At 40.6% G+C, this 22899-nt stretch overlaps 1 protein-coding gene across 9 annotated transcripts in view; it reads right to left on the reverse strand.

The window, feature by feature from the left end:
• Positions 1-13166: 13166 nt before the first annotated feature.
• Positions 13167-22899, reverse strand: part of LMO7 (LIM domain 7) — a 131057-nt gene continuing 121324 nt past the window's right edge. For all 9 annotated transcript variants that reach the window (XM_027781008.2, XM_055802191.1, XM_055802184.1 and 6 more), the window contains 6 exons: positions 22791-22843; positions 20953-21172; positions 19776-20048; positions 18268-18376; positions 16322-16424; positions 13167-13906 (listed from right to left, as the gene is read on the reverse strand). In XM_027781008.2, the coding sequence (XP_027636809.2) occupies positions 13884-13906; positions 16322-16424; positions 18268-18376; positions 19776-20048; positions 20953-21172; positions 22791-22843 (781 nt within the window). In that variant the 3' untranslated portion in view covers positions 13167-13883. The remainder of the gene's footprint in view (positions 13907-16321; positions 16425-18267; positions 18377-19775; positions 20049-20952; positions 21173-22790; positions 22844-22899) is intronic.

The following is a 22899-nucleotide window of genomic DNA, read 5'->3' on the forward strand; positions in this document are numbered from 1 at the left end:
TACGTTCATTGTAAATTATCCCTAATAGAGCAAATACATAAATAAATTTGTATTGGGTTAATTCCCTAAAGTCGAGAAGCAGTCACTGCCCTTCACTTTCAAAGATGTCAGAAAGTAAGCTGAGGTTTTGGCCCAGGAATACTAATATGGCACGGGAAGAAGACAAAAGATTATATTTATGCACATACCCAGAGTTTACTGACTTACAGCTCTGATGTAACTTGCCCTGTGACTACATTTTGGAAAGAAAACATTGTCTGACGTACACAGATATGGAAGTGACCTTTAGAAGGCAGGTAGAGGGAATATAGGCTTCATAAAGTATCATGCTTTAATAAAACTCTAAATACTGCACCTGATCATCACAATTGAAAAATTAAGTCGTATTGTCTTTCTGTGCTATGAACTGAAAGAGTGGAAGATGCCTCAGAATTTCCTTTTCAGACTACTTTGGGGCAAGATCTTTAATGACCTGGAAAACAGAATATATTCAATCAGAGCACAATCATACATATTTTGGAGGGGTATGCTTGCAACCTCAGGTAATGAATGGGAATAATGACAGTTCTTGGAAAACTCAGATCAGTGCAGGACACAACTGCATTGCAAAGAAGTCAGCAAACTGCAGCAGGGAGGTGGAGCTGTGAGAAAACCGAGTACATGATGTAGGTCTCAACTACACAGGAAAACGCTAAGCACCCACCTGGACTTGTACAGAGTGAAAAAGACTTAATGCACAGGTACGTCACATCCAACTTCAGCCAGAAGGTGAATTTTTATAACATGCCACAGAAATAGATCAGGAAAGATCAAGAGCATTGCAGCTGTCCTTAATCCTGCCAGCAACAGGGAATTTGCCTTGTGAAGCTCCCTTTTTCTCCTAGTACGTCCCACACACTGGCCAAACTGCCCAGAAAGGACTCTGTCCCAGTCCCAAGAGTGGCAAGTCAGCCAGTCCTGTGAGTGATCAAAGCATATAGAACTAGGACCTAGAAAATATACAAATGCCATTAGAAGGACCAGCACACCCTACTCATGCCAGCAGTTGTAGCCAAACTACCATGCCTCAGAAATCATTGAGAGAGGGTAGAAATTAATCAAGATGCCAACATGTGACACAAAGTAATTTGGGCCACAAGACTATTTTTTCTATGCCCAGGAATGGTTCTGTTTTCTGTCTGTCATACACACTCCTCCCTATCTCTCTGAAAGTTCACCTTGTCTCTATTGCTGCGTTTGGAAGACTAGTTCAGGTCTTTCTTCAAATGGTCAGAAAACTTTTGAATTTCCAGTCTAAATTTATGATCAGTGTACAACACTTTGAGCTCATGCCAGTGCTTCCTCTTAACTGAAAAAGATCTCGTCTTTTTTACCTCCCTCCCTCTCCTGAATGCATTTGTACATGAAACACCATATTCTCTTTCAACCCTTTACTAGGCCAATCAAATCTAGAAGCAATAGGACAGTCATGCACAGAGCACTTTGAATGATTAAAAAAAACTAACGCAAGTCAGACAGCCTCACATGGCATCTACATGTATTATTACAACCGCCACATGAGATCTATAACAACTTGCATTTTGAATATGATTTAGAAGACTTAGTCTGCTCCCCTTCCATTTATTAGGATTCTAAGTGTATGCGAAGGAAATACAATTTATGATTATCTGAATTCAATCTAAAAGCAAAACAAAACTTGATCTTTACAAATTAGACTGGTAGCAAATAAAATAGAAACTGGTACGTTCACCTAATTGAATATTATACTGAGCTATGAAAGCAGTTCATTAATTCCGATAAAGTTTCTCAGCATAAAAAGGCAATTAACTATAGTGTCATTTTAAAGAAAAATCTTTAAACTCATCCTCTAAATATATTTAAATAGCACTTATGGAAAAGAACATGACCATTTATTAAATGTTCTTAATGCATTTAACCTGAGCAGATGAGATTCATGCTGGGTGACAAGATTTTTGAGGGTGAAGAAGGGGTGAAAAGAAGGCAATTACGTTGTGTCAAAAAATGTATAACAGTTTGTGTTAATGGATGCACTCCTGTAAAAATATTTTAATATTTACTATTTCAATAAATGGCCAGTACACTCTGTGAGCCTCTTTGATTTCTGATCCACGGCTTCTGAGTTTAGGATCAGACCACAGCACACGGAGACAACTGAGAAAAAGTTTGGATGCATTTTGCAAGAAAATGTCCATGTACCCTGGCCAGTTGTTAACAAACTGGAAAGACTGAATCAATTGTAGTTCTCAAACATAACAACAGCAGAAGCCAGCTCAGAGCAGAACAAAGATTTAAGCTTTTTAGTAGTCTTTTTTTTTTCTTCTCTACTTCCTCCATTTTAATGAAAAATTAATTAAAAGGCATATCTAAGTCTTTAATCATTGTATGGGTCTGCAAAGCCAGAGGCATTGCCTCAAATGCTGCAAGGGAAGCAAGGTCAAACCTACAAAGAGCTCAGAGATGAAACTTCAGAGAAAATCCACCGTCTAGGCAAGAAAGTGTCAGTTACAGATAGTCTAAAGCCAACATTGTTTTCATAAAACATAGAAAAACTGCTCAGTATTTTTCAGATAAAAATCTCCAAAATTCAGCTCTTTCACTGCTCTAGTGCCAGTGGATCAGCTACTCTTGTCACCGAGTCAGTCCCAACTGAATTCTTCAGAGAAAAGCTAGTAGAAATGGTGTCTTTGATTGAAACGCAAAACAAGGAGTTTATTACAGCCTAAAATGGATGAAATCAAACCCGTGACACCCTCTGTTGGTGTAAATAACTTTGCAACCAGTTGTTCACCATGTTAAGCAAGCCATATTTCCACCACATAGTCCTCCAGTCGAGTGAGGTTTTCACCAAACTGGTTATAACCTCTTAGAGAGAGGCATTAAAGGCATCTGTCAGAAAATGCCCCCAAAATTGCTCTGCATCGTGTCATTAAGTTCTAATTTTTTTTCTTTGATGATCAAAGGTGCAGCTCAAGGTATGATAAGGGAAATAGTTTTTAATGACTGCAGCCAGTGAAGTTGAGAGCTGCCTTCCGGGTCCAGCCCTTCCCTGCTGTGATCTGCCTTCATTCAAATCCCTGCAGTCAGCATATACTGTCATACTCATCAGTCTCACCTAAAACAACACACTTCACCACAGCATCACCCAAAAACAGGAGGCAACCCCTTCCTATGGTTCCCCATATTTCTGCTCTTCTTGGGAATGGGATACAAAGGATTAATATCTCCCCAGCTAAACAGTTCATGGCTGTACTACTTTTACTCTGAATTTATACTGTTCCTCCAGTACCTGATTTAGACAGTCAAAGGGTCAAAACGCACTGCTCCCCGGGAGACTCTGACAGCAGAGGTGGCTTCTGCCGAAAATAAGCAACTTCCATTGCGTGGTGGCAGACAGGCATAAGGCTGATGGAAATCAGGAAACTCCAAAAGTACTTTGCATTTAAAGCAGATGATTTATGAAACCTATGACTTGACTTAATTACAGGTTCAATGAGGAAAAGTTCCCCTCAGCACAGTAAATGCAGAAAAGGAACCTGACCCCCGGCTGAATCTGGGCAGTGCTGCTGAAGCAGAGCTGAAGGAAAGAAATAATAACTTAAGTATGGAGTCACGTGCGGGTTAGCTGCCAAAGAGACATTACTCCTTCTGCCAGCAGCGCAACTGTCAGTAGATAATGGCTGAGCCAACCTGACGGTGCAGTAGGAAAGTGAGGAGATGGCTACGTTTCACTCTCCAGCGTGGCTGCAAGAACCTCAAGGCTTGCTGCTTAGCAAGCCAAACACTACAGTTCATTACTGACATTACAGGGAGAGGCTGATAGGGGCCGAACATCACGTTTCTTCCTGTTTCAGCTGTCAGGAATGCAAAAATCTGACTTTAGTGCCAGAACGTGAGCATGAAGAAGGTAAAACTAGCAGCCATGGTATAGGAATGCATTCAACTCTTTTGGCCCGAATGACCAGTGAAGCCAATGCACCAGGAATTGCTGTCCTGCTCAGAAAAGTGACTAAGTAAATATGTGAAATTCTGCCCAAGGCAACCCACAGGGCAAATCCTGTACTGGCAGAAAGGAGAACGTCCATATTCTGATGTCAGAGGAAGTAGGACAGCAGAACTTGCCCAGCATTTATCTGTCCTGGATGTTATCTGCTCAGTCTTGTATTGAAAAGCTGGTAGATGAAAGCCATTTCTACCCGTTACATGTTCTAAGTGCTGAATCAGGTCTCAGATGTTTGGGGTTTAGTATCTGGGCAGAGAAAAGAAACAAACACTACTCCTTCTAATCTGACCCCACACAGTAGAGGGACTTGTCTGCCAAGAGATTTGAGTCCCAAAACCTTCTAGCACTGCTGGAGATGACGTACTGCAATACAATCTCCCCAGTCCCACACCGAGTGTCCTCCACACAGAGAAACAGGGGCAAAGAAGAAAAAGTTTAGATCTCAGCTGAACTTAGATCTAAGTTTAAACAGAAACATTTGTCATCCTTCTAAGCATTCTGCTCACAGGTTGGTTAGTTGAATATTGAAGCTTGCTAACAGCTGATGGGTGCTACGAATATGTCCAAAAAATTTAAAACTTAAGTCTTCACGTGGAAAATAATAATCAGTACTACAGATCCATGTTACAAACATCTAATCAGACAAATTAGAAAACACTGTCCGCAGACTCCTTTTAAAAGTAGTGGAGGATCACAAACCTGTCACTCAGGAGTCCAGGACTAGCAGATTGTTTGAGGTTAATTTTCTCATTTAAGAACGAATTCAACCTCGGCATTTCTTTTGGTGAAGCAATCATCTATCAAGGGCTCTTCACACTCTATTAGCTGAAGAAATTCCAACAGAAGTTAATTTTTTATTGAAATATCTGTTTTGCTCTCCTTGTTTTCTTGATTTGAGGAGAAAAAAGGTCAGCTGGTTTATAAAAATTACCATTTAATTAGCAAGTTTGAAACAAGAAGTTTCAAGAACACCCAAAAAAAGGTTTATAAGCCAACAAGATAGGTGAGCACTCAACATCTTCGCAGAATCACAGCATATTGTTTTCATTACTCTCTTAAATCTCCAGCTACTCTCTCAAGCTTAAAAAAAAAACCCAAAAACCAACCCTGACAGTACCTGCATGGCTGTACAAGACTTCTACAGGACCTACACAAAAACTTAAAAAGTAGAGATGAAAATTACAAGGTAGTTGTAATTTCATCTGCATCACACATACGTTCCCAGCTGAGGCTCTGCTCACAACAGAGAGAATTTTTCTAACACTGCCCAACCATATAGCCTTTAGTATTTAGCTCAGTCAAGGTTATCACTTCACAGCCTCCCTAATGGGCCTTGCTGATCTGAGTCATATTCCTGTTCCAGCTGGCCAGCAATGAAGTAAACCAGTGGCGCCGGCTCTCCTTCACGCAAGCCACCAGAGTTCAGTGAATAGCAGAAGGTACCTGTGGGTTGTATGGGGAAATCTTTTTCCCAGGCTAGAGAACGGCAGTGCTGTTGCAAAGAGCCTGTTCCATCAGGGGAGGCAAGAGGCAGGCAGCTGACTCCCAGGCTCGCTTTGAGGAGTGCTCTGCTTAAAACCAGTCAGGCTCTGTGGGAATCAGAGAGTTGCAGCTGATCTATGCACATGAGAAGAGCATTATAAATGCATCTGTTTTGCTGCCTCAGCATGAAGCCTGATCAGAAGATAAACATATTTGCTGAACAGTATAACCATTGTTGTTATCATGGAAAAAAAAAAAACAGTGAAGCAGGACTGATGAGAGAAAAAAATAATACTTTGACCATGAAAATCAGTGAGTGTAAATATCTGCTTCTTGGGGGAACTGAACCAGGAACATTTTTGCCCTTGTCCATTGAGACTTTTATGGACATACTTCCAAGGTCATAACCTTGAGACACTGAAGGGAATAATTCAAATGCTCTCTAGTGCTAGGCGGAGGGATGCTTTCGTTTTACAAGCTCAATGAAGGTAGCAACTTTAGTTAGTATTTTATGCACAATTCAGTTTTATGAACAATTCATGACCTGGCAAGGAGATTAGGATTAAAAGATTATGTAAACAGTATTTCTGAATAGGCAGGTTTCTTGGCTTCGAGTCCAAGATGTTATAGAGATAGAGGATTTAAGAGAACATCAGTGCACATGACACCAAGGATATGCTGTGTGATAACACTATCTATCTTCAAAGTGCTGTAGGGAATAATCAGAGAGCATTAGCATAATGAGGGTAAATGGATTGTGTAGCCTATATACCTCTTGTTTAGAATCTACCCATCTTTCCATTACAAACTGGTGTTTATCTGCTCACTTTTTATTTTCTGTTAAGCACTACATCACTAGAAGAAGCATATGAAATTAAAAAGATTAGGTGTTGGTGAAACCAAGGTGGCTCACGTAATGTAGAATGTTCTGAACAACCTAAATACCTTTGTATGTTGACAGGGATGACCTTCTGTGCAGAATTGCCTTTCTTTTATTGCTGAGTTGATACAGTACTGAGGGAGAGGGAACAGAAAACCCTGAGGTCTGTGGGTGTTAGACATGCTAGGAACTATTACAGGCAACAGAAAGCTCCAGAGAATGCTGAGTCCACCCGTCAAAAAACTAAAAGCTCCAATTATCCCAACAGCAAAGGGCAAAGAAGTGATATGTCACTTTTTTTACTTGCTGAGGTTCAAAAGTACTTGTAAGCATTCAAATTGTTGATAGAAATGCATGCAGGCATGTGCATAAAATATGCTAACTAGCGTAGCTTGTGACTGCCGTTCTTCAGTGTGCTGTGCTACCTGGGATGGTTTGTTAACAGGCAGTAGCTGTGCCGAGCTGAAGGCTGCCTGTTTACTCACCCCCACTGCAATCAATGGGGCTTTTCCTAAAAGAATCCTTTAGGATTCTCTTCTGATTTGTACAGACAGGAGTACACTGGTAGAACCATTGGCATTAATAATGAGGTACAGCACATATATATCTCATAAATGCAATAGTTACCTGAGCAGGAATGAACTTCATTTAAAATGAAGTATCACGTACAAATAAAACTAATGTTTCTCTGCAGGAGTCTTATTTACATGGGCATCAAAAAACAGCAATTGCTATCTTTACGAAGCTAGAGTTTGATGAAAGGCTGCAAGTTGGACCCTTCTATCAATACCTGCCAAACAGAGCAGGAATGAGCAGGAATTTGCAGCTGACACTTCATGCCGAGACATAAAAACAGAATGTGATCTTATCCCCCAGACATGTCAGCATGGGAATCTTTTACGGGTGCTTCCCCAAGACAGGAAAAATTAGTACAACTACACTGGAATTCAGGCATAGTCATTCCCACAAAGGCAATTCAATGCCTTACTAATTATGCCAGAAAATCTATGCAGCAAAACACCCTTGAGGACAAAAGCTCTTATTTGAATCTGTGCATTACACAAAGAAATTCTTACAGAGCTTCAGATTTTTTAATGCTTTTAAAGATTATTTCCCCTCTGTTCTAGATATTCTCCTAGGAGAGTTTTGTGTTGCAATTCACTGAAAGAGGGCCAGTCTGTCGACACCATCCTCCCATGGAGGTAATCTTGCATTTTCTGACTGATGCCAGCAATAAGGCTTTATGAACAGGTATAAGAAAAAAAACTTTAAAAAAGGGGGGGAGAAGGATGGAGGGACAGGACTGTAAAGTCACATGCACAGTCTAAGAGAGAAAAAGAAGAGTTAATCCAGTGCTAAGAGCCTAAATCAAGTTACATGAATGAAAATAAAATCATAATAAGCTAGAAAGCTTATTAAAATAAAATAGCTAAAAATAAAATTAACATCGTTAAAAGTGCTAATTAACCACTGAAACAATTTATGTTGACTTGGTAGATTTTCCATCATTTGCATACTTCAGATCTACACAGAGCTTCTTTCCAACAAAGAACACTGTTGTTCACACAGAAGCTGTGTGTTCAATATGGGAATTATTGGGCGGGAGGTTCTGATCTTTGCAGGGATATAGGCAGGTCAGCTTACTGCAGTTGCCCGATCTGACCCTGAAATCTGAATTTCCATCCCGGAAGGGCCAGATTCAATTGATGCACCAATAAATGGCACATCTGGTTGACTGCCTCGGGGCAAACGAAAATTCCAGTTCAGGGAATCAGAAACACCTGCTCTGACACAGCTACTTGCAAAAGGCCATTTAAGATGGCACACTGTGTGGACCACAAGCCTCACTAGGCTGTGTTTACTCTCACTAGGCTGTGTTTACGAACTGTCCATTCAACAGCCTTAGCTTTTCCATTCTTTCTTCTATTACAATTAATAAAGAGAATCTGTGTGTATGCACACCCTTGTACATATTTATTTTTTTTTTTAAAGTGCTTTGGCTCTTTGTACAATGTTGACTGTTAATGCAAACCCACAGAAGCTAATAATTCCCATTGCACGACACATGTCTTTTGAGTGTTTGTTGCCTACAGCGGCAACTTAATTGGGAAGTTTGTTTCCTGTAGGTTGAGCCAATTAAAAAGATTCTTCAGCTTTAATAAACCGATACCCTACTGCTCACCCTAGAATATTCATTTTGTGAGCAACTGCTCCACATCATCCTCCTATATTGTTTTATGTTGGTGCCCCTATCTCCCAAGAAGCATGGAGCTAAAATGAAAATGCTGAGGAGCTTCCAGCACGAAGCTGCCCTGTCATGTAATTACGCCTGCTGCTAATAGCCTTCCATTATAGCCATGGCACAAGGTTTTACTAATCCATTACAAATGATTGGTTGGAATTTAAAACACTGCTGCAAGTACACCGGTGTTCACGTTGAGCTCAAACTGGCAGGTTTCAAACCTTTTTACACTCCATAAGTGACAAGGTGGGCCAAGTTACAACAGCTATTACCCAAGGGAAGTGTTGAACTTATTTATCACTTGGACCTTCCTTGGGGTTCACCCGTGAGGTACTTTCCTGAAAATAATGAGAGTGGCTCTGCCATTTCTGGTATCAGCATGAGCTCTGATTTCAGAGACCAGGCTCTAACAAAGGGCTTGCTGCATAAATCTTGCTGCTAACCAGCACGGCCTGCAGTGCTGCAGCTTGCCTGAAGAGACGAATGCATAGGTAATCGAGCTTGAGATTTCTGATGAATCTTCTATTAAAAAAATTCTTAAAGAAATCTCAACAAAATGAAGAGCATACCCAATATCTTGAATTTCACTCAAAGATACCTGATAGGTTTGTTCTTCGGCATTAGAGATAACACACAGTAAGCTCACGCTGAAAGTTACAGAAAACATTTTCTATTTTTGAAGTGCTGTTCCATTTAACTGGCCTGTGCCAGAGTGCCTATCCACAGACCACTCAGTTCTGAAGCCATATTCAGAGGCACATTGCAATTCATTAGCTGACAGCCTGCAAGCCTAAAGATAGGCTAGATGAAGGATTTAGCTGAATCAGAAATTCTCAGATATTTTTGGAAGAATTCAGTCAGCATTAAGATAGGTAAACTTAGGCAACGTAAAAATGGGGGCTTCTACATGTGAGCCTGCATCCACATGCCTGTTAAAGTCAGTGAACCTTAAACAGCCAAGCACCTCGCCCAATGGTGGACACCTACCCCCCGGCCCATGAAATCACACCTTTGCTCCACTGCCTGTAGGGAACTGAGCTTGATTCAGTTGCTTGCTCATAAATGTCTGCTGCCCTTTCAGATGCTGTAAAGCATCTTGTAAGACCTGCACTGGCAGCTGCACAAGTATCTCCCAGACTTGCACCATATCTCCCCCGCCAGCCCTGGGTAGCTATCCCAGACACTCGACAACATCCCAAGCAGCACCTGATACCCAAGAGTAAGGAATGGAGCAGAGCCCTAAGTCCACTCAGATTTTAATAGCAGCACAGAGGCCCACCTCACCTATAGACAACTGCATTTAAGGGTTTTAATCTTAAAGAGAGCATCTGAATCTGATGAACCGAGGGAAAGCAACGGGTGCTCCTTGCTTGAAGATCATCTTAAAAAAGAATCTAACAAAATACAGCAAAGCCCTCCACTAGAAATCACCTAACTTATTTTTCTTCACAGAAAATGTTCTCTTTACCTCTATCTCTGCTTAGTACTGGTTTAAGTAGTTAATTAATGGCAAACACAATCATGTGAGACTGCTCAGATTCGGCTGCATGTTGCACCTCCATTACACCAGGTGGGGAGAAAGGCCCAGGATGAAGAGAAATTCTCTCTACAACTTTAATTACATTGCATCTGTAGTGCCATTTAGCAAACGTGACCCTTTTTTTACAGGATTACAACCACAGAAAGGCTTTTTATCGTGCAAGCTGCACTGACACACTGCCATCTTGTGTTGCTAGCAGATAATCAGTTTTGCTGAATTTGAGAGCCCAACACGGTCCAAATACTTTAGCGAGGACCAAAATACACAGACACAACAACACTTTTAAGGTGGGTTTCTCTGCCTGTTCCCCTCCAGGGGAAGGCAAGGAGGAAGGAATTTTCATTGCTTGCATTTGCCAACTCGAGTTAGCAAACGCAGGTTTGAAGGAGCCTTGTTAAACCAGGCTCCTTGTTAAACAAGAGTGAGAAACTCGGCTTCAACTCTGCAAAAGTTTCGATTTCTACTCTTTGAGCCCCACTAAATCCAAAATTCCATTCTCTGTTTGCTCACAGGCAAGCAATTTGGTACAAGCTAATGAAATAACAGAGTTTTCCACAGACATTTTGTGGGAAGATGAAATTGGAGCCTGTATGGAAATACTTGACACCATTTTGGAAAAGCCAGCCTGGCTCAGAGCTAACTCCAGGCTGCAGGACACCAGTCAGGCAGCTCCAGCAGCATCACAGGGCGGTGACTTTTCTTGTCTCCCTCTGCTCTTCACCCCCCCCAGGCAATTTCCATGCCCAAATGATTCCCAGGGATGGGTCAACACAACTGGGCTCAAGATGCAAAAGGTAGCATAGCCATCCCTGACTTTTCCCACAGCTTTGCTGCATAACACAGTGCTGGGAGAGGGGGAATCATGGATAGGTTAGGATAAATTCATTGATGCTTTGGAGGTTGAGAAACTTTGACCTGTGACAAAAAATGTTGGGTGTTTCATTGCGTTTCAGGGCTGCTGATGGAGATTGTGAGTATCCAGGTTTTTTTGGGGGGGAAGCAGTTATTCATAGTCTGGTGCTGCCTGCCATAAAAAAAAGGCTGAAAACTAGACAGGGTAGAGGAGCATCTGCACCCTCTCCATTAGGTACGTGCCTTAATCAAGACCCAGATCTGCACAGCACCTGATTTGGGCTCCTATTCCGAAGCGTTCTCAGGGAAGCACTCTTCTTCCACAAGCAGCAGAGAGGACCCCAGGCTCCCAGACAGCCATGTGAGCAGGCAGCATGAATATCCTTCTATAGTGTGTATTTAAGGACTAGGGTCTTCAAATCCCCGAGTTCTCACCTGCAGTCCACAGTGTCATTACTTAACACAGTAGTGCAAACCAAATGAAATATCCACCAGTTCGCTTCATAAGAGGCATTTTCAACTGAAAGCCAAAAGCAAAGGCCAAGTTGTAAGGGTGGCTGAACATGGAGCTTGGCAACTTTGGGTTGATGAGGTGGTTTAGATATTTTTTTGTTTTGTTTTAAAAGCAAAGTTTGAAAATTATGTTTGGCATTTTGGAATTCAGCATTTATTAGCAGACAGAGCCCATCTGTTCAGGGAAAGATCAATAAACCAAAGCAAAACAGGAGACTGACAGAGCTACAAGTAGGAGTTACACCAAGGCCCACACAGGTGAAGTACTCCCAGTACACCAAAACAGCATGATCTTCCCTTGTTGCCCCCAGCTATCAAAGCCATGATCTCTCTCCCCAATCTTCGAGTTCTCCTATCCATCCCTGAGACCCCCTGTGAGGAAGGAGCACCCTAAGCTGCTTTGGCACCCGCACTGCGGCTCTGCTGTGCTTTAACCCCGGCCGGCAACCAAGCACCACGCAGCCGCTTGCTCACTCTTCCTCACCCAGAGGGATGGGGAGGAGGATTGGGAAGGAATGTAAAACTCAAGGGTTGAGATAAGAACAATTCAATAGGTAAAGCAAAAGCCACACACACAAGCAAAGCAAAACAAGGAATTAATTCACCACTGCCCATGGGCAGGCAGGTGTTCAGCCATCCCCAGGAGAGCAGGGCTCCAGCACACATAACTGTTACTCAGTAAGACAAACGCCATAATGCCAAATGTCTCCACCTTCCTTCTTCTCCCAGCTTATACACTCAGCATGGTGTCCCATGATACGGAATATCCCTTTGGCTAGTTTGGGGTCACCTGTCCTGGCTGCGTTCCCTCCCAATTTCCCGTGCCCCTCCAGCCCTCTGGCTGGCACGGGCCAATAAACTGTAAAGTCCTTGATTTAGTATAAACATCACCCAGCAGCAACTAAAAACATCAGTGTGTTATCAACATTATTCTCACATCATAGCTAAAACACAGCACTGTACTAACTATTAGAAGAAAATTAACTCTATCCCAGCCGAAACCAGGACAGGCTCCTCATGGTGCCACGTACAAGCTCAAACTCAGAGCTAACATCCTCCTAAACCTCCCAGCTGTCCTCTTCCTCCATTTCATCCACAAGATGCTCCCCCAAATTCCTCTGATCTACATCCCATGTTTTCTTCGCTGCTTCTAAGGACATGGACACAGAAGGGTATGTAACTGGGCATGAAAAGATCTGGGAAAGCCACTGACCACAGCAATTTGGGAACCACCGCTGGAAAACACAGCACACATTCCAGTCGTGTTTTCAGGAGCAGAACCTAACCCAAAATTTTCAGCACCTCATTTCTAGACAGTGCAGAGAAGTTCTGGGGAACTTTCACCTCTTCCAGTTGTCATGCCTCAGGGATGAGGTACAGGACAAAGAAAGAGTCTTGCCACTTGGATTAAATGCTGAAGGGAAAGAGCATGAGGAGCTTGACAGAAGAACTATATACAGAATTTGACGTCTACTGTAAGGGAAGAGAAAAGCAAGAACTTTGCTCTTGTACATATTTAGGTGGACATCTTAATCCTGTCACAAAAACTGTTTTCCCAAGATGAAATTCAAAATTCTGTATTTCAGCAAATCATCTTAGACACTTTTAGCTGGAGAGAAAGAAAACAAACTTCTACTAAATGCAACATCAGAAATTTTATTTACAAATGTACTGTAGTTCAATAACCATTCTCCACATATTTTGTGGAAGAAAAAGTGATAGTTACATTTTCCAAATGGGAAAAGAGAACTCTTCCCCTTAAATGTATTCCACAGAATATTATGCCAACACCACTGAGCAAAGGGATTATTCTTTGTATTTAAGTTTCAAAAAAGCACATAATTTTAGAAACCAGCATACGGAAAGCAAACACATTTGTGTGTATTTAAATGCAGCTTCATATTAACCTAGAGAATTCACTTCCAGTATATGTCAAAAATAAAGACAGTAATTGCAAATATATATTTATATTAGCTATTTCTCTAACACTCATTTCAAGAGCTTAGAAACAAAATACCCTCTTCATATACCATTGGAAAGTCAACTAGTTGATTATAAGCCTCAAAAATATTTTGAAGTTATTACTGAAAATATACTTATTCTCCCTTGTGCTCTCAGTACTTGAAGCTGAAAAAGTTAAAGCATTTTCCCCAGATATTTCCTTACTGCAATTACTTTCTTATAAATAAAAATAGTTATATGAAGAATACGATGCATTGCTATGAAGACTAGATAAGCGAGAGTTACTCTTAGGAAAAACACACATACACACAATATATATATTTATAGATCTACATCAGCAGCAATCACCTCTTCTTTTATCTGCAACAGTGGTTTCATATCTTCATTTGCTTCACATGGAGGTTGGTTGTCCAGCTATTAGAGAGAGACAGAAGAAATTGTAATTAAAGCCTAGCTACTGAAGAATCTTAGTGAGAGAAATTAAAATTTCGAAGTTATAAATAGTCAGACAACAGTATTTCCAATACCTATTGAAAATGGTAACACAAACTAAGGCATACATTCTGAATTTAGCAATCTAGATTTTGTGAACAATACAAATTTACGTTTAATCCAATTATAGCACTGCAAGTATTTCAGGCCAAGTAATACTCCACAGAACATGCACCTTACCAAGTTTTTAAGAATTATTTTTAGTATCAGCATAGAGACAGGGTGACAATTTTTCTAAATTTACCCTTCAATAATCAAATCAAAATCTGTTAAATAACTCTAACAGTATTTTAAAAAAAGAACTTTTTTATCCCCTCTCTGCATATATTTGTGGGCATCTGCCCATACACTGGTGTTTTGCTACAATGTCCCAGGTTTAAACCACACAATTAACATAAAAATGTGCAAAAATATCATAAAATTACAATGTAAATATTAATAATCCTACAGTTTATGAAACCTTTTAGCCAATATGTTCCTGTTTGAAACTAACAAATAATTAGCCAGGCTGATGTCAAATGCCAACTGCAAAGTAATCTGCATCACACACCAGTGCTGTGTTGTCAGTATATTTTCACTGTGGTAATAACATAGCTGTTTTTTGTATTATTCAAATAGCTAATTTCAATTACCAATCACTAATTCAAATATTTTGTTTTGTACCCACAAATTCTTACAGTTCCTGATTTACTCATATCTCATACAATTATGTTTTGAGGTGCCCATTGGCCCAAGTAGATGCAGTCTGAAGGGAAGGGAATCGAACCGTTTCCTCACAGATCAGCTCTGCTTCTGAAAGGCACTGCTGTGACTTTATGGGTTGTAATGTCAAGACTAAATAGCAATTCATCCGTGATAAAATTTTTTGTTACTTCCATCACCAAATTCCTGAGTACTGTCTTGGCAGGGAGTAATAAAAACAGGTTTTATTGGTTGTTTTGGGTTTTTTTCCCAGTACCCAACTTATCCAACTCACCCAGCAATTTTGCCCCCAGAAGAAAAGATAAAATAACATGAACAGGCTCCAGACTGAATCTCCCACACATCTGGGTGCTTGAAATAGGAACACTGTCACTTTGATGTAGTCTTGTCATCAACAAGGAGATAAATTCTCCGAACACTAGCTCAGAGACATATGACCCAGTGCTCTGGATCACCCCTCGATGGAAGGTGGCGATTCTCTTCCTCCTTCCACTGATCATAGTGGCATCCTTGCACCTAACATTAGCCTCTCTGAATGCACTGTTAGTGTCAAGGAGAGGTGGGTTTTTTTCTGGTTTTAGCTGGGGCACCACACAATCATTTCTGTGGTGCAGGCAGCTTCTCCTCTTCCTGGAAGCAAAAAAAATATCCTGAAAACAGCAACAGCATCAGATGCAGAGCTTCTCTTTCTGAGCTAGGCTTGTCAGCCAGCAGATGCTCAAGTCCTGCTCAAGTATTGCAGCATAGGTATCCTGTTCCCTTCACTGCCTTCTGGTCCACCATGAGAAAAATGTGCCGGGCTCATGATGAAATGTGGACATGTTTCCCAGGAATTAATTCAGAGATGCTTTCCCTTAGCTGAATTTTATCATTCTAGAGAATTCCGTATTTGCTACATAAAAATAGAGCCATACAAAACTCTCAAGACTTGTCAAAATTAGGAGGTTGTCTACCATCATCTATGACAGCAGGAAAAAACCCTCAACACCATTATTCAAAGCCTTAATATCATGCTCCAGTAAATCAGAATTCTGCAAACCATAATAAAGGAAAAAAATTATACTGCACCTTTTAATTAAGATCTGTAAGTAAATCAATTCCTCCTGAACTTGTACCTAAATGAATAACCAATCACAGACCTATAATTCAAATAATAATAGCATCGCAAATAGAAACCAGCATTTGTGCCACCTGCACAGGATAAACTAACAGCTTCCCAGGTATGCATTAGGATTGAATTAAATATATATATTCAGATCACGTTTTTCAAAAATGTAAACAATTTTTCAAAAAGACTTCTCTGTTATCAAGACAAGCCTGTTCAGCAACTGACAACTCCTTGACAACACTCTCTCAGATCTATGAAGAAAGCAGGATGACTATACCACATTGTCTGCTTGAAGCTGCTTAATAACAAGGTGGTAAAATCAGCTACCAGCAAGTTACAAGTCAGGAATGACTGACTACCCTACGAGGGGCAGAAACTGGCAATCAAACCTTGCCGAACCTATTCACTAACATACCAACTTAAAGCTAAATATGAAAGCTATCGAGTGGCTCAGCCGTGCAAACACTTGAGGCTGTACAGCACAGGCAAGAACTACCGTCACGCACACCGCAGGTGGATTGCCTTACTTTTAAATCTGATATAGCAGTCGTTGCAGAAGAGTTTGTTGTTTCGGATCCGAACTTCAGCTCCAGAGCGGGATCCCCCGAGGTCACATCCACAGGAAACACACTGCATGATAGATGAGTAATTAGAACTCCTTACAAAATATTAAGAAATGAGAAAGCTGTTCAAAAGCAGCTTGGATTAAGCTCAACAAAGCTTGAACGATAAACCCACAGCCACTAGCAGCAAATGTGTAACAATTAGTAGATCAAAACGCAACTAACCCTGAGAAAGTATTTTAAGGCGACGACTGGACAACGAATAGCAGATACACCAACTAAGCAAACATAAAGCAGACTTTTTAGAGATTAGTTCATTAAATCTAATTTTCTCTGAAAACTAAGACTGGCTCGACACAAAAAAAATTTGTTGTCTAGATGGCAACAGCAATTTTGGCACAGAACACCTGGGTGGGCTGCTTGCAGATTTCCATGTGGCACTATACACTGCTGGTATCCTCAGCCCTTTGGCACTCAGAGCAGCAAATGCTCAAACACCCCTGACTTCCTGGGCTTGCATCACAGAAATGAGTTCTTATTTGGAGAGAAGGGGCCAATTTAATTTTTTTTTTTTTGATAAACACACAAATAAGGGGCTTGACAGCTCTCATACTAACAATAAACTATTTCACTATGGTGGCTGAACAAGTCTTTGCTATGAATATGAACTACCTCTGGAAGGAATGTAACCCAAACCATAGCACACTCCTTATGAATTTATGAAGCGAAGTACTCAGCTGACTACAGAAGGACAGACAGTTTGCCTGCTTGCTTACATGAGTAATGAATCTTTTAGATTTGGCAGATTGGCACTCTGTTCAACAGCTCATTAATCTCCAGAGATTTGAAACACAGAGATTTGGTATTTTCTTATGTAGGTTAGGAGCTATGGGTGGACTCCCTTGTACAGAATACACTCTGCATAAAGGGAGTGACAACGCACCCCCATGGATTACACCTGTCCTTTCTGCTCAGGCAGGCAGGATCAGGGGAAATTTTGAGTCAATCCCTTGTAGTTTTCTGGGTGATGCCTTTGAGATGGGCACAGAAGACAAGTGTTCTGAACCAGACACCCAAGTCTCTTTCTTAAAGCCACGCCTCCATCCAACACAAGGTAGAGTAAGAGCAGAGGGGTGCCACAGCACCTCCAAATCAGAGTCTAATTTATCATCTGGTCCTAGAGTAGGGGAACTAGAAGTGCTTTTACATCTTTTGCAGGCAGGCATTTCTTCTTTCAGTTTTGCGTATGCCCCGAGCTGACTACAAATCATGTAACTATGCCTCAGCGCTAAGCATGAGCTGATATACCAGCTTCTGTCCAGGGTCGAGTGGCACTAAACAGCTTCCTTTTGGTGCTGGGTTCTATCCTGCCAGGCTGAACGCTGCCAGCACGCCTTTGCCTGGAAAACACCATGTGAACACTATGCTAGGATTAGCTTAGAAATGATGGGCCACCTTAAACGTTCAATTGCCAGGGTCCAGGCTGAGGGTTTTTTTTGTTTGGTTGTTTTTTTTTTTTTTTTTTTTTTTTTTGGGGGGGGGGGTTAGGTTGTTTTTATTTAGGGTGGGGTTTTTTTGGTTTTAAGGTTTCTGGGAGAAGTGGCTCAGCCCCTTCTGATTTTTTTTTGCTGCCTATTCGAAGAAGGAAGAACTTTGATCTCACAGTCAACATCACCATCTTATTTGTCAAAGCCCTACTGGTTAGCTCTAGCATTTAACAAATACTTCTAGAGTTAAGGGCTAAATGCCTGCAGAGACGACTGCCTCATGGAAATATGCATGCGCCACGCTGTCAAAAGAGTAGAAGGCAAAGCAGGTGATTAGTAGAGCCCCTGTGAGCATAACACCGAGTAGCCATGCGTGCTTCTGATTAGTTCCTGTTCCTTCAAGATGTTACTCCCATCTCTCACCTTAAAGCAATGTAAATGATAACAAAGACCAAGAGACTCAATGATCATGGCTGCTCCTTTGCCCAGAACGTTATTACAGTATGAACAGATTTTCTTCCCACTGACTGACCTAAATATAGAATGAAAATCCTTAAAACCAGTTTGAAAAGGTTTAAAAGACAAAGAAAAGTTATCAAAGACTTTTTGAGATTAGAAACAAAACCACACTGGTGTAAAAGTGTACTATTAGGCAGCCTGGGGAAAATAAACTGAAAATTAAATATCATTTGCAGTAAATCTGAAAGCTAAGTAAAGCTGAAGTGTTATAATTTAGATCAAAGTTACACAGGAACAAATGGAGAAATTCTGTCACTTTCTTGGGAGATATTTCTTTGTATAAAATACCTTCTACAAATAAACATAAAAATTATGTTATTAAGTTTGGAGAGTAAGACCACAGGTTTTGTGCTGCTGCCTTATTTCTTATTTGTGGGGAATTATCCTGAAGGCTACGTTTTAGCAAGCAGCCCTGCCAAGTCCCACCATCTGCACCTCGTTAGGTAACAGAAGGCTACTCCTGGGCCTATAATATTATGCTAACTCTGAACATAATCCATACAGAGGTCAGTTTCTATAGATCTGCCAAGATGTTAGCAAATGGAAGCGGGAACAAGATAAGTAAACATGGTTAAAAAGGTAATTTTTGTACACTATAAAGAATGTAGGAACCTAGCTTTGGGAGGGATAAAAAGAAAACTAAAAAGAAAAAAACAGGTTCAATTTATCACAAAGCGTCTGAAAGCATAAGAGCTAGTGAAGCAATGTTCACACTGTTGTTATATATAACACGTGGAATTGTGTGGGGATGATTCTCTATAGCCTTACCCCAAGGTATTTTTAAAACGTTTCAAGTACATAAAGTAGCAGTTATCTACCCTACCACAAGTGAATTCCATTTTTGTTTCAAAATATGTTGCAATTTTTGCTTTCTCCTCCTAGATTTAAACCAACATCCTACTCTGCAGTTCCCCAGGGTCATGGGTTATGAGCATTCCTGAGCGCTCCTCGAGATGATATTGACCACATGCCAGGAAGGGGGGAGGAAAGACCAAGATGAGGGCCATAAAGCGTGGGTTTCAGGAATCTTTTGTTAAAACAAACCTAAGAAAATAAATGTCAGAAATGCCATCTGGAGTATGCTTTTACTAATCATTTTGGTAACCAACATACAGCTTGGAGACTGGAGATTTATTATTCCAGTTCCTCCGGTGTGTTTTTTTTTTTTTAACCCGATGTCAAGCAGTGATGACAAACCTGGGGAATTTTCTGAAGGACTGGAGCAGGGGGGTAATAACAGCCCTTACTTCCACCGCCCCATCCAGCCAGAAAACTAAGTCCAGGTAGTTTTCAGACTTGTTTATCAATGTTATGGGCAAGAATGCTGCTGTGGACCACCATACACACAGTCTGCTCTCTTCAGGGCAGCCCAGCATTTATACCTTCCCAGCAGAAGGGCACCGCTCACTCACCTGCTGCGTGTCTGGGACCCTGGCTGGGAAGCAGAGAGGGGAGACTGAGCTCGGGGGGCTGCCTGGGACACAGAGGGGGCTCTTGCAGAGGTGCCTGCAGGAGGTGCTTTGCTGGAGGAAGGAGTGCACATGTAGGCTCGGTTTGAAGTGGACACCGGGCGACTGAAATCTTGACTAGAGGACAAAGATGAAGAGGAGGCAGACTGGTTCAGCCATGTGTGGTGCCTCCATGAGCTTGTTCTTGAAGAATCAAGATTGTCCAAAGACTCCCCTCTGTAACAAAGGTACACATAAAAATGTAAATAGCAGTACAGCTAGAGAAGAAGAGCTATATTCTGATTTTTTTAAAAAGAAAAATCATTATCCTAGCATTTTTAAGATTTTCTAGCATAAACATGCTTGTCTGATGACACTGAGAAATATTCTTCACACACCGATTTAAAATGTTTGAGCAGAAAATTATCCTTTGTGTCCAATCTCAGTCTCACGGGAAAAAGCAGGTGAAGCAAAAAGAGAGGTGGGACTTAATCACTACAGAATAAAGGCAAAACACTCTTCACTGCAGCCTTATCAGGGTGAACCATATCAAAATCCACTGTAGGGAAACGGACCTCAGACACCACATTTGTTTTTGTTTTCTCCAAGGGATAACAGATTGAAAATAACAATCCATCCAAGCTGGACAGTATCATCTAGGTACAAGGTGTTGGCCCAACAGCCACTCTTCTGACTGATGACTGTTTCCTAAGTGACAAATCTAACATACATACATTACTTAAAGCAAGAAACAAACTCCAGACTTTCTGACGTTTCTACGTAAAAAGAGGTATACTCCTTAGCCATAATAATTAGTTTCCACAATAAATTGTCATGCTGAAATTCTTAAGCACATCTGTCAATGACAGAGCACATTATTGATTTCCATTGCTGGTACACCAACCAAGAAATAAGCAGCTGAGTTATTTACAGGTCACATCCATATTCTTTACTCGCAAAAAAAAGTTTAATTCCAGCTGTAATACAGCTACTTTCTTCTATTTGTGCTGCTATGCAGTTTAGCTTACAGCATTTCACAGACTCATTTCATTTCTGTGCTCTGTAATACAAGGTGAGGTTTAGAATCACTAAACAATATTACCTGATGAGAGACAAAGTTTATTTTTAACGCAATTCCTACCTCCTCATACTACTGCTGTACAGACTTATAGGCTCCTTATGTATACTGGAACTGCGCTGCCTAATCCAGCTGCTGTCCGTGTGTAGAGATGTTTTCTTTCTCATTTCCTGAAGGATTTGCTGTCTTTCCAACTCTGCTGCAGACAGGTTTTGCTCCTTCTGAGGCTTCTTCTGTGACTCACCCGTGTTCCAGGACCTCTCTGAGTACTTGCTCTGGGTACCTGTTTGGACAAAATGCACAGATTTCAGCCAGATACCTTAAGGCACAAAGGCAGTTATCACAGATTCAGTGCTCTGGCTGTAACTCCAAAGCAGTCATTCATCACCACATTCACAAGTTTCTCCCGTTCCTTTTTATGGACAGGTGACCAGTATCAAACCTGCCAATATATCATTATGATTACACTTTTTAAAATCGTATTTCCATTATGTGGTCCTTTATGTTAAGTTCAATACAAGTAGGCATTTTCCTTCACTTTCTAAGTGTATATGCCTATCCATTTGTGTGTGCGTATGTATGCACACACATACATGTATTTTTAAAAGAGCATGATCTCTTTTAGTGCCACAGTATGGAGACTTCCTCCAATACAAACTGAAGTATGTATAGAATATATCATTGAACGGTGGGATACCTTCTCTCCCTTTAAGAGTTCATATCCTGTTTTCCTGTATGTTGTCCCTGTTCTCAAGATTTTTTTTTCTTTATTCAAGGCACTAAGCACATTGCTTTATCTTGTTTTAGACAAGTATCTATGTATATGGGGGGAGACAGACAGGGAAATCTTACACAGTTTCTTTGTAATTTGTATGTTGTGTTAACTACTCAGTTGAAATTACATTTATGGTATAGATGGCCTTTGAGATTTTGGAAGGGGAAAGAAACAAGCCATCTTTCTTCAATGTGTTGACATGCTAGAAGGCAACAATTTTTTCTTTATTTCCTAGATCTGGTAACTTCTTTACAGTAAGACTAATAAAGAAAATTACTCTGCAAGAAGTCATTCAATTTAAAATTCAACCCTTTTAAATACTGCTCTGACTATAGATTTGCTCTTGGTTTTATTGCTGTAGATTGCCATTATAAGTGAGTCAACTTCCACAATATTTTATGAGTTCCAATGATCAAGTTTTAATGTGTGAAAGCAATGTTGTCAATCTGCAACATATCCTCTAATACACCATTTACCTCTCTATGATTACTTGCAATTACTTTTTTTTCAACCATGTTTTAGACACAAGAATAGCTTTCAGTCATTTTTTACTGTAACATAATTATGACCATCTGGTTGGTTTGTTTGCTTTATACACATTCCTTTCAAGACACAGGAAGGTAACTGAAGGACAACTCAAAGGCAGCAACGAACTAGAGTCCAGAAAACAAGCCGCTGCGACAGTATCAAGCACTGACTTCTAGCTGTGTTACTCTTAACAGTAGTTACAAAGAGCAAACAGTTGTATCAAATACATTATCATCTTGGTATGAACAGCTTTTTTTATTGACAGAGTCATATCAAAAGAACCCACATCTTCAATGATATATCTACACAACTGGTTTATTCTCATGTAAGTATCAGACATCTAAAATTTAGGCACCCAAGATCCATTTGTAATCACTGCTACAGTCTTCAAGGGAGCAGTTAATCCAGCAAGACGCTGACTGTACGAATTTCCTCTTGCTGTTGAAACTTCATTAAGCTGTAGCATGGTATGACTTTGAACTACACTGCAGCTATCAAAAAGCACTTTGACAATTAATTTTCTTAGGATAACCACATCCAACACACCTTTTTTCAAGAAAATACATTTTCAAAATAATGAAAACTAAACAGTACTTACCATTTCTGATTGTGTTGAATTCATTCAGTTCTGAACTTGACTTGGACTTATTCCTAAGGATATAGAAAACATTTCTCTATCTCAACTAGGAGACCTCATCACAGACAAA

The sequence above is a fragment of the Falco peregrinus genome, chromosome 4 (genome assembly GCF_023634155.1).
Source record: "Falco peregrinus isolate bFalPer1 chromosome 4, bFalPer1.pri, whole genome shotgun sequence".
Taxonomy (NCBI): Eukaryota; Metazoa; Chordata; class Aves; order Falconiformes; family Falconidae; genus Falco; species Falco peregrinus.